Below are 11,684 nucleotides of genomic sequence, written 5' to 3'. Positions count from 1 at the left end.
TATTCCGCAAACGCAAGCGCAAACGAAAACGACCGAACAGACCAAACAAAGCCGGTTAAAAGGAAAAGAAAAGTAATGCGAATGCAAACGAGTATCTTTCTAATACGTTTATTTACCTTTTATAGCATCTGAAGTTTTGTCTCTGTTACAGTTTCTTACATTTTTGTGTGTCTGTGTTCGATTGTTCGATTGGGCCTAGCATATATAAGCATTAAGTTAAGTTAAGTTAAGTGTTTAAGTATTAGTAGACAGTCAAACCTCTTAAACGAGCAATGGTTGTCAGTTCGAAGCTCGCTTGAGAGGTTTGAATGGTTCGTTCGCACTACAACTAAGGAGCTTTCCGTTCCGAGTTCCAAGTTCCGAGTCTTAAGCTGATAGTATGCCGACATAAGTATTCAGAGTAGTCCTAGCAGTAAGTCTTATAGAGGGGCGCCTAGATGCGCGCCCGTACGTGGGGTTTATAGTTTATAGTTAGGCATAGGTATAAATATTAAGCTACGGTTCGTTCCTAGGGGGATCCCTTCACAGAGGAGTCCAGCTCTATGGCGGAAAGTCCGGGGAAGGGCGTCTCCATTTCTCCATTTCTCCACTCCGTTCTCCATCTCCATCTCTCGATCGTACATCTACTAACTAGATTATGAGCGGTGCTAAGTTTTGAGCTAAGTAGAATTTCATGCTAGTTTCTGCCTCTCCACCTGCAGCTCGGTGTCTGATTCTGTCTCTGCCTCCATTTGCATCCTCCATCTGCATTTGGGGCTCCATCCACTCCATCGGCTCCATCTTCTCCGTCGCCAACCTCTCCAACTGGCTTGTTAAGAGGCCATTCACTGGCGTTGACGGTCTTACCGCTTGTGTAACGCTCGCTTCTGCATATTGTCCCAGACAGCGATGACCGTCAGCTGGAGCAGCAGGAACAGAGCCCCGGCAATTATGAAGCCTGGATAGAGTTGTAAAAAGAGTTGAAGAAAATTTACGAGCTTATTTAATTAGCTGGGCACTCAGTCGGCAAGTTGGCAAGTCGAGGCGGCTCATTCGGTTTTTTTTTTTGTTTCTTTCCAGAGGCTAGATGGCGCGACGGCACGCGATTAACGCAAATCAATTCGCCACGCTCGGCGATACCAAATAGATGCAGCCGACTTGGATCGACTTGCCACCGTGCTACACATTGGTCTGGGCCCAAGACCCAAGACCTAAGTGATCCCCAGACCCCAGACCCCATCCCCCACTACTCACCATAGCCGTTTATGCAAGTGTCCGATTTGGTGCCCAGGTCCAGTTGCAATTTGGCCAGGCCATCCAGACCACCGGCCTCCGAGCCGCTGCCTCCCGGAGCATCGGCGCCATTGAAGGCGAACTTATCGGTGATTTGTATCGATTGCACCAGCAGAATGTTCTCATCGCCGGCCGCCTGATGACTCACATCACGTTTTTGGCGTTCCGACTTAATGGCCAGCTCAACTGTGAAAAGGTAGCAGCGCATCCATCGAGCAGAAAATCACAGAAGACACAAAAAATTGCAGGCGAGCAAAGAGTAGCGAGAAGGAGAAAAAGAGGCAAACAAGAAATGAAATATGTTTTCTGGGAGCTGCTCGGTTCTGTTCTGCAGTGTTCTTTTCTGTTCGGTTGGGCCACCAAACCAGGGATGGTGTGCCGTCGAGGAAGGTGCATAAATCCCGGATGGGCCACATTTTTAACAGCCAAGAACAGACTGATTTCCAACATTCAACAGCAAACTTACTAACTTCTTTTAATCCAATCATGTTATGGTTTTTATATCTAAAAGTACCTAACTCTTTTGGCTGTTAATCAGAAACGTTTTCTACTTTTCATAAAAATATTAACAGACATCCAGGTTATATATTGTTTAAAAATGTCCTATACTCCTATAAATGTTCTTGGTTTTCAATGAAAATATATACAAAATTTAATTTAGCTCTGGGTTTTTTCTACAATCCCCACTCACTTTCTACAATTCTTGTAAATAATGAAAGCCGCCCAAAAAATCAGATCTTCCCAAAGATTTTCCTCAGACAGCCACAGTAAATGTCACATATAGCTCCCAAGAAACCGAGACCGAGACCGAGATGGTGCGCCTCTCGAAAGGTCACTGGTTGGCGGATTGGTGGCTCGGCTGGCCACCCATCCCTGGTTTCGAACTGGCCGAGAAGAACCGTTTACTTACCGCCATCAGTGCCGTTGAGCACCGATCGCTTGCGACGACCGTAGGACAGCAGCGACTTGAGCTCGCCGTTCTCATCGTTGTCGCAGATAACCGGTTCGCAGCGCGGTATGCAGGGCGTGACCAGGGCGCGGAACTGCACCAGCTCCGAGGAGGGGAATTTGAAGGCGTCGAACTGTGAGAGCAGCACCTTGCGATTGCTGGCCAGCTTTTGCATGGCACTCATTATGTACTGGTCCGTGGGACAGCCGTTGGCGTCGATCAGTGTGATTTCGGCGCTGTCCGTCCCGTCCATGGCCACCAGTTCCCTCACAAAGATCTCGTACGGGCTGTTGGCGTCGACGATCTCGAACCGCAGTGCCAGCGGATCCCCAACCTCGGCGATCCTCTTCATGTCGCTGCCATCACGTGCGGTTATCTTCATGATGACGTTCGGTGAATCGACGATGATTTCCTCGCTGAGCGTGGACTCAATCTCTCCAGTTACACCCAGATCCACATTGTTGACCACCGTCTTGTTGGTCAAATCGTACTGGCAGGATACGGCCAGTCCCAGATCGGAGGAGGTGACAATCATGTCGTGGTGCTGGATCACAATGTCGTTCATATACCTGCCGTAGGCGCTCTGTCGCACGTTGCACTCCAGATCGTTGTACCGCATCTTGAGGTCGAACTCCAGTGAGTTGTTCACATTCACAGCGCAGGACTTGGGGGCTCCCTTGGCGTAGACCTTGCCGTCGAACAGCTTGGAGGTGCGTATCTTGGTCACCATCTCCCCGGAGCGGCAGTCGATGGAGACATTGTAGCAAGCGGACTGCTCGTAGGTGGCCGCCTCCTCGATCGAGAGGTAGGGCTCGGAGAGATCCGTCAGTGTGGCCCGGCTGTGGTGGGACAGGCGGCACACCAGCTCCCCGGTCTCGTTGTAGTCGTACGAGTGACACCGGAACGGGGCCGTTAGGCAGAGGTCGCGGCACTCGTCCAGGGTCTGAACGTTCTGGTGCACCGAGTCCACCGTCTTCAGAATGCGACCCGCTACGCGCTTGAACTCGCACAGCTTGCTCGGCTCCTCCGCGCAGTTGTTCTCCAGATAGTCGGCGCCATCGTAGGCCGCGATGTTCGCCTCGTCCGACAGCGTAATGCGATCCATGTCCGAGAGCTCGCACAGGCCAGAGTGCGCATAGTAGTTGGCCGATCTTCAGGTGGATCGGGGTGCACAGAGAAAAAAGGGGGAAGTTGTGAATTTACATTACTTTCGGTAAAATAAATCTCATATCCTTAAATATAAAAGCGATTTTAGGGATTCCTCATTGTCGGTATAGAACTGTGATATATATATATATTCTTTAATTAAACATTTTTTTTCTTGTTACAAACCCTTTGCATACTATTTTATTTTGACGTGTATCTCAGAGTGCTTCAAGGTTTCTGACGCATGCATTGGGGAGGAGCAAAGAGGTGTGTGTACCCGAAGGAGGCGGGGTGGGTGCCTCAGTTCAAGAGGGTGGCTTTGCTGTAACGGTACCCAGCACTTACCGGCAGGTGAACTCCGTCTCGCCCAGGCAGAGCTCGATGCAGTCGCGCCGCGTGGCCACACTCTGGCTGGCCTTGGCCCGCTCCGGGAGTCGGTAGCCCTGGACGCGATCGATGCACCAGGCCTTCGAGCAGGGACGCACTCCGAAGCAGGATTTCTGCGCGTAAACGGTGAACACGGGGTACTGGGAGCGGGAAAGTGAACCTGAAAAGAAGCGGAGGGGGGATGGTGGGCCAGATGGGGGCGGCACTCATTGTGATTAGCGGGAAACATTTAACATACAAGCTGCGAGCCAAAGATCGTGATTGGGCTATCGAGTGCTGAGATGGGTGCTCCTAAACCAGCAACTACACATGGAAAAACTAACTAAAACTGAGAGTTTTGGTGGGAAAATGCTATTTAAAAGTTCTCATTAATGTTAAGGACAAATGAAGAACATTATCTTATGTTGTCCCTAGTAGTTTGTGTTTGGGAACCCATTACAGCAGCAAGTTAAAGGTATAAAAACATTAAGAATGAGTAACATTCGATTTTGGTAGCTTTAGCAATAAACTTTTAAATCCACACTGGAGAACTTAGAGCTTTCATTGATACTTTTTATTGTATCTAAGATGTTTGTTTTGCTGGCGTCATTAGGATTTTGCGGCGTTTTAAGAGGCTTTGTCTGGGGAATTGCACTGACTGGCGGTAGGACTCACTCCTTCTCCAAGCCCATTTCTCGTCTTTACTCCCGGCGCAGCCAAAAGTCGACTCACCTGGCAACTGATCGGCGGTGCTGCGGAACATGACACACAGGCCCGTCTCGTAATTAACCGCGCTGCAAGATTCATTGGCCTGGCAGGCCTCCAGGCAGTCGGTCAGCATGAGGGTGCCGGGCAGCGTTTCCAATTGCTTCGATGGCGCCGATAGCACGTACCTGCGATGGTGGATTAACCGGAAAGTAACGCACATAAATTCTGGGGTTCTCGCTGGGCTTTGGGGCCAGCCCAAGTGGGTGGTTTTGCGGCATTATAAATGGGGGAAACCACCTTTACGATGTGTTAACAGGAGGTGGTGGGTATAATTTATGCTCCCTGCTCGAGCGATTGTCCCTGCTCCACGGGACTCCATGGCACTCGATGGTGCTTCATGGCTCTCAATAGCACTTCGTGGTACTCCACGGAAAACTAATTGCCCGCAATTAAGATTTATGTTTCTTGGCGGTGACACTTACCCTGTTATGAGCTCGAAGCCAATCATATCCGGTTCGCAGTCCTCGTCCACCGAGGAGGAGCTCCCCGACGGTGATGCCATGGGAGCGGGTCCCAGATCATCGGCCTTGGTCTCGGCAGCAGGTGATACAGCAGGTGATGCCGGGGCGGGGGCACTGGCGGAGGCAGAGGCAGTGGCAGAATCACCTGAGGAATCTGCAGAGCCAGGTGGCGATGCGACAATCGCTTCCGCTGGCTCAACGCTCAACGGTTTTGGTAGCTCGCTTCCGTTCGGCGCCGCAATTCCCGCTCCCGTTGCCGGAATCGGTGTGGCATTGTTGCGCGGAAATGTCTTCAACGGTTTCACCGCCGGCCGCTTGGGCAACTTGCGTGCCGCCACCGAAGAGGTGTCCACCAAGAGCAGCATTAGGCCCAGCAGCGCCATCATGCTGACGCCTCGCTTCTTTGTTGTCATTGACCGCAGTTGCATTTTGGACTCTGTGGTCTGTGTTCTGTGTTCTGTATTCCGGCACTCTGGAAGAAAGGAAAATGGCGAAGAGAGCGATTTGGTAGCTTGCCTTTTAATTAGCATTTCAGAGTCTTCCCACTCCCATGCTTATCTCGTGATTAATTGCCCCGGCAGTTACAGTTAAGCCTTAATAATGGGTTTAATACGGGCTATCCAGCTGTGCAGTTGCAGTTGCAGTGGCAGTGGCAACGCCCACCAGCACGAAGAAGCCGGCGCTGATTAATTGCCCGGGAATAGATGCAAAATCAATTTGGCTGATGGTCCCATCAGAAACTTGCAGCGGAGAACGGCAGCAGTTCGGAGATCTAAACGCTGCTCACACGCACGGCCAGAGGAATTAAAATAATGCCACTTAGGCACTGGCGCACGCACAGGAAGCCAAGAAGCTGGGCTGCACAAAAAGGCCAAGAATGCATGGCCGAAAGCACCTGGACTTTAAGCCAAGAAGCACTAGCTGTTAACTGAAATGGTCAGCTGGAATTCTGATTGGCCCCTCGGATCACAATGCGATCGATACGGAGGAGAACACAACTGTTGGATGCTTTATGTTGGATCGTTAGTGGCTTTTGCGGTTCTTTTTCAGCCCCAGCCGCAGCATCAGCTTCAACCCGAGACCCAGTACCAGAACCCAGCTGCATGGAAAATGCATTACGTGTAATATGCGTTAAATCACAGAGAGCCCGGCTTTTCTATCCACATGCTCTCGACTTCATTTCCGCACTAATCGAATTCGACTGGAGTTCGAAGCGGCGGCTACAACTGCAGCTTCGTGAGTGCCTCATAATCAACGATTATGCAATTGTCTGCCTGCAAATCAATTTCCATGGTTGCTGGTCAATGACACGGGTTGCCCAGCAGAGCGAGTCGCGTGCCCCTCGCAGGCACCTCAACCGAAGGCAGTGTAATGCAATTCAATAAATAAATAGGAGGGGAAAACATTCTAATTACCCGGTGGTATGGCCCAGCTGGAGAAAACCACTGCCAGCTAGTCAGCTACTGGCCCACTCAAGTCACAATTTAATGCTGTGGGTCAGTTGCCTTAGTGGGCCAATAAACTAATCCACAGATCCGCTGCCGCAGACTCGCAAGCTCACGGACATGGGCATAAATTTCCATTTGGCAGCCGAGCTGCTCCTGCTGCGGATCCCGAGATTCGAATCGAATGGAGATTTATACATATGCAAGCTCGCATCGAGATGTCCGAGCATTTATCAGCCAGCTTAGCAACTTGTTTCTCGTTTAGCACACATATTCACAGCCAAATTTGACAGTTTGTTTTGGCCGGGCTTTATGGAGTGTTGTTTTGAGTGAGTCCTCCTCGGATCTGGTTCGAAATTCGGGCTAATCCCACTGCTTTCCTGCGCTGTCAAGGTGCCGATGAAGCACTTTTATGACACCAATACGCCAAAAACTAGTTGCCACTTAATTAGAATGGCGAGTGATTGGTTTAGTTGTTGTCTTGGCTGGCCGGTCGGCTGGTTGGTTGGAAAAGTGTGCCAGGGAATGACATAACTGCCATCGGAGCTTATCTCAATTGAAGCGCTGCTCAGTGTAACTGTAAGCAATGTGTGCAACTCGCCGCAGATGGAGATGGAGCCAGGTTGGCCAAGTTGGCCAGAAAGCCACTTGGCAACTACTTCTTGGCCTGGCTGCTGGCTGCTGGCTGCTAGCTGCTAGCTGCTATCTTCATTTCATGGCTGGCAATTTGAAAACTGCACCCGCTGGCCATCGGCAGAAGGAGTTGGCTCCGCTTGGATGTGGGTCACCCCGAGTTATTTCTATAGAAATTCTTTTTTGTGGCTGGCAGAAATTTCTCAAAGTTAGCGACAAATCTTCAATTAATGGCCAGTGAAATCTCCCAACTATCAAAAGAGCCACAAAACTAGTTTCCCTTGGCTGCGGTGTATCGAAAACCAAAACCGAAAAAAGGCAAGCAGCATTGGGAAAATCTTGACAAAACTTTTCATTTCATGGCCCGAACCTAACGGCAAGTCAACCGCACCAATTCGAAAGCCATTCGAAGCCCTAATCTATGCACCCAAATCCATAAACATGATCTCCGAGCTCACGAAGAAGCGGCTCCAGATGTTGAACGCATTCCGTGCCCAATACCCCGCCGGAATATTAATGAGTTTGGGTCACCGTTTAGCCCGGCTTATGTCGTAACAGGGCAATGAATTGTGGAGCACGTAGATCGGAGATTTGTCACTCGGATTCTCGGACTCGTGGATTCTCGCAGGGGCAGCGAAAGTCCTACACTCTCTTGACATTCAGGTCTCGACTGGTCGCAGCCCCGGCTAATTGCCATTAAATGGTCGCATCGAACCGTTGACTGACCCAAATCACTGGTCACCACCAGGATTCCCAGTGGATGGTGGATCGACAGGGGAGCAGAGAAGTCTTGACCAGGCCGAAAGTTAATTGCCTGCAGAATTCTGCACATTTGGGAGTTGACGGGTTCTGCGCGCCGTGTTTCCGGCATGGCAAAAATGCCAGTTCCAGCTCCGCGGACTTATCTCGAAACTGGAAACTGGATGGCTCGGTGCTCGGATGCTTGGATACTTGGAAACTAATGTGACATCTCCTCGGTGCTTTTTGTGCTGACATTCACCCAAGCTTTCTCTAATGATCCATTGACCATTTTCGTTTAATTGATCGACATGTGGACATCCTGTTCGCCTGACAATTGACACCTTGTCAGGCATTGAATGTCAATTGATTTGCAGAACGCGTTCTCAATTTTTACCTTGGTCACTCGAGAAGGTGGCAGGGGTATCTTAACCGCTTCGGAACAGGACACGCACAAAACACACGATTGATTTGTTTCTCAAGAACAAATAGTTTTTGATTGTTTGATTCGATGGACCGAAGCAACGCGAACCGCTCGAGCGACGTCCTCACTGACGAAAGTGGAGCGCCCAACTGAATCTTGCGCGATTTGGCTAAACGTTCTTATGCGAAACTCCTCGAGGAACTCCAGATTCCAGGTGCTGGGCAAGATCGGTTCGAATCGGATCGAGTTCGTTAGCTTCTATCGATGGAGCGCTAGCGACCGCCAGTTCGAGCACCTTGACACTGAATGCTCGCTGCGAAGGCCGCGGAAAACGTTTTCAAGCTGGGAAGCCGACCGTCGAAGGCCCCAAGCGACGTCGGCAGAGGCAGCGGCCGAGGCCGAGGCAGCGTCTACTAACTCTCTTTTGGCCAAGAAGAAAAACCGGTAGATGGCGGAAAGCTAATGGCCGAGCCGCCGCTCTTCGCCAGCTCTCTTCCGCAGAAGAGAGCTCTTCGCTGGCAACTTTCTTCGGTCCCAGCTCCAGCTTCAGCCTCAACTACAGCTTGAGCTACGACCACAGCTTTTCTCGCCAAGGGTCCACAGCTCTTGGGTTTCTCGTTCTTGTCGGAAGTAATAAAATGCAATTATAACAGTCGAGGCAAATGATTTTCTAATGCGATTGCCTGACACGCAGCAGCGGCATTGAATTGCACTGAATAATGCCAAATTGAAGTGCCACAGCGGGCCATAAAAGAGCGGCAGGTGCACGGATCACTCAGAGAGGAGTTCCACGGTCTCAGCTGGCCCGATTTTCCGGGGAAGGGGGCTCGAACCCCGAGAACCTTGCAGCTTAGCTTTCTAATGACCAAAGTCGTAAGTACCAGGGAACTACACGAGCATTACCTCAACGCACGCCTAATTAAGTGCGCGATAACAATCGAAGGCAGAGCTAAAAACAAAATAGGAGTTGGAAAAGCGGGGAGTGCGGAATGAGGTCACCGATTGTGGGGGCAGCTTAGTCAAGGCAACCGGGTTTGATAGAGCGTTTATGCAACACACTGCACATAGCAACGCCACCAGCAGTCAGCAGCAGTTGCGCCACAACGAAAGCGGAGGCTGTCTCGAATTTGTCCGTCACATAATGCAATTAATATGGACGCGCAATCATCGAAAGCACAGCGAACTGCACTCGTCGCACTTTTCCCGCGTTTTCATGCACCTCCATCCGCCGCACTGCATCCGATTTCCACAATTGTCGGGCACTGATTCAGATACGTTCGCCTTCGATTCACCCGCGATTGTCGCTTCGGCCATAATTGAGGCCTCTCCGCGTTCGATTAACGCCTCTGAGGGAATTATACAATTTGTCCAACAATGAACCACTTCCAAAAGATCTGATAAAGAAATTATATAAATTGTGTCTTTCTGTCCATCACCTCGGAAAATCTTTGGGAGTAGGGGTCGAAGTAGGAAGTCCGCAATCGCCGAGCGTCATCCGGACGCGGGCCTTGACTTTGGAGTTGGAGTTGGAATTGGCGTGTGAATGGGGAGGCTCCCAGTTCTGGAGATGGTCAGAGATTGATTGGGATTCCAGAAGAGTGGGTGATTGCTCTAATTGCTATCGCATGCCGCGATCGTTGCCAAAATTACGAAGTTCGCGATTCCCGGGAAGCCACTCTTCTCGATCAAGTCAGATATTTCCCGAATGGGGTTGGACAACGCTTACATCCACACTCGAGAGCGCAGAGTTCGTTGCTCCCCCTTATCAAGGCCAGATTCAGTGCGACGGATGGCAGAGATACATCAATACTCTACCGTTGGGAGGAAGTGGATTAATGTGGGCCATCGACTGATTTTCGCCGAGTGCGGTTTTCTGTGTCGCCAGATATTCAAATATTGGTTTCCATTCTAGGTCCGAGAAACTGGGCCAAGAAAGAGCGCTGAGAGTGACGGAACAACCGCGGGGTGTTGCCCTGATCTTGTCCAGAGTTTCTGGTTCGTTTGCAGAGCAAACAAGGTTTGGGCCTCCATTGAGTGACATGCAAATTTCCTTTCGGTTTTCACACATTCTCTGATTGCCGCGTGGGCTGCTCCAATGCTCCAGTGCTCCATGGTCCACCTCCCATTTCCATTTCCCCAGAAAGTGCAGGTCGATCGGGAGCAGGAGTTTATGTTTCCGGCAATCACTCGAAGAAATTCGCTGTGCGGCTCGTTTATTCGTCTCGTGTCTCGATTGTTTGCAAAGTGATTGGTCCCCACATCAGATTCGTTTTCCTTGGAAGTGCACTTCAAGTTGGCTCATTAGAAGTGGAGCGGGTCTGTCTCTCTTGCATTTCAGTGGGTTCATCGCAGTGGTTTACTTTCACTGCGAACGCAGAGAACTTTTGGCGAAATGGAAAGGATTGCGATGGCACGCAAAGATACAAATGTGAGTCATCAATCTTCGGGGGGAGTTTCTCCAGATTTGCGGCGGTAATCAAGAAGAGATGCCGCAGGAGTTAAGATCTGAAAGTAGGGAGTAGCCAGCGGAGTCCTAATGACGATAAGAATCGCACGCATCATGCCAGTGACCATCATGACGCCCGGTGACCCCGATTCGAATCGAAAGGTGAAGATTGTGAGGTGGAATGGTAACAACGTTCCCCTGATTGCACCGCCATCCGATTTGTTTTGTTTCACTTTTCAATGGCTCCCTTCGGCTCTGTCTAATTGTAGCTTTCTATGCAGAGGAAGGAAAAAGCATTCTATCAGAATTTTCACTCTTAGCAAGTGTCTCGTTTGGCCTGTGCCACTGACTGACTGTCAGTACCTTGGGCTCCACTCCTCTGCCCTGCCTCTTGGTCTCGAATTCTCGGCTTGATGTGGTCTTGGCTGGTCGGCGGCATAGAACTGTCAACGAGCGTTTAACCCAGTTAACGCCCTTCGCCGACGACAACTTGGTTGCTGGCTTGTACTTGGACTGCCACCACAAATACAGCGCTCTGCTCCCAAGTTGGGATCCATTCGACACGAGACCACGGCCACAAAAACGAGCAAGGTGTAAAAACAACTCCAGGTGACTTCGGGGGAGGAGTGGGAGGCCTGGACGGGGGATTGGGTATACCCAAAGATAAGAGAGGCCTCAGACTGACTGAAGGTGAAGTTGAGTGATGGCTCCACCTCGCCAGGAAGGGGCGGTGGGCGGTGCGGAGGTGTTGATTGTGGCCAGCGGATATTGGCGCACCCGGAGGAGGAGGAAGGGAACGGGGCTCGGGGATCCGCGATCCGAGATTGACCGCTGTCTGGCTGTGGTTCTGGTTCCTCTGCACACAACTGAAGCTCACTGCTCAAAGGAATTCTGAGCGCGGTGAAAGTTGCCATCTCCATCTGCCCCATCTTCCCCAGAAGCCTCTGCACCTTCCACTTTTGCATCAGAAGACACGACAACGGCAGCGACTTGTTGAAATTCTGGTCCCAATAATGACACTTAAGCGATGCAGTTT

At 50.6% G+C, this 11,684-nt stretch overlaps 1 protein-coding gene across 1 annotated transcript; it reads right to left on the bottom strand.

Moving 5' to 3' along the window:
- Positions 1-92: 92 nt before the first annotated feature.
- On the bottom strand, positions 93-8,496 carry LOC108025726 (uncharacterized). Its single transcript, XM_017096305.2, has 7 exons — positions 8,176-8,496; positions 4,924-5,434; positions 4,466-4,626; positions 3,713-3,914; positions 2,183-3,372; positions 1,234-1,458; positions 93-937 (listed from the first exon to the last, which is right to left on the bottom strand). The coding sequence occupies exons 2-7, from the start codon at positions 5,388-5,390 to the stop codon at positions 843-845; spliced, it is 2,340 nt and encodes a 779-aa protein (XP_016951794.1). The 5' UTR covers positions 5,391-5,434; positions 8,176-8,496; the 3' UTR covers positions 93-842.
- Positions 8,497-11,684: the final 3,188 nt, after the last annotated feature.

Source organism: Drosophila biarmipes, chromosome 3R, assembly GCF_025231255.1.
Source record: "Drosophila biarmipes strain raj3 chromosome 3R, RU_DBia_V1.1, whole genome shotgun sequence".
NCBI classification, from domain to species: domain Eukaryota; kingdom Metazoa; phylum Arthropoda; class Insecta; order Diptera; family Drosophilidae; genus Drosophila; species Drosophila biarmipes.
Note: the sequence above shows the minus strand (reverse complement) of the source record. Positions and strands in the feature narration are given on the sequence as shown.

Bases quoted from the DNA above. Each gene is read 5' to 3' on its own strand.
- LOC108025726 (XM_017096305.2), bottom strand. From the start codon at position 5,390: ATGCAACTGCGGTCAATGACAACAAAGAAGCGAGGCGTCAGCATGATG. The intron at 4,627-4,923 runs GTAAGTGTCACC...CCACCATCGCAG, and splicing joins GGCTTCGAGCTCATAACAGG to GTACGTGCTATCGGCGCCAT. The intron at 3,373-3,712 runs GTAAGTGCTGGG...ATCCACCTGAAG, and splicing joins GAGACGGAGTTCACCTGCCG to ATCGGCCAACTACTATGCGC.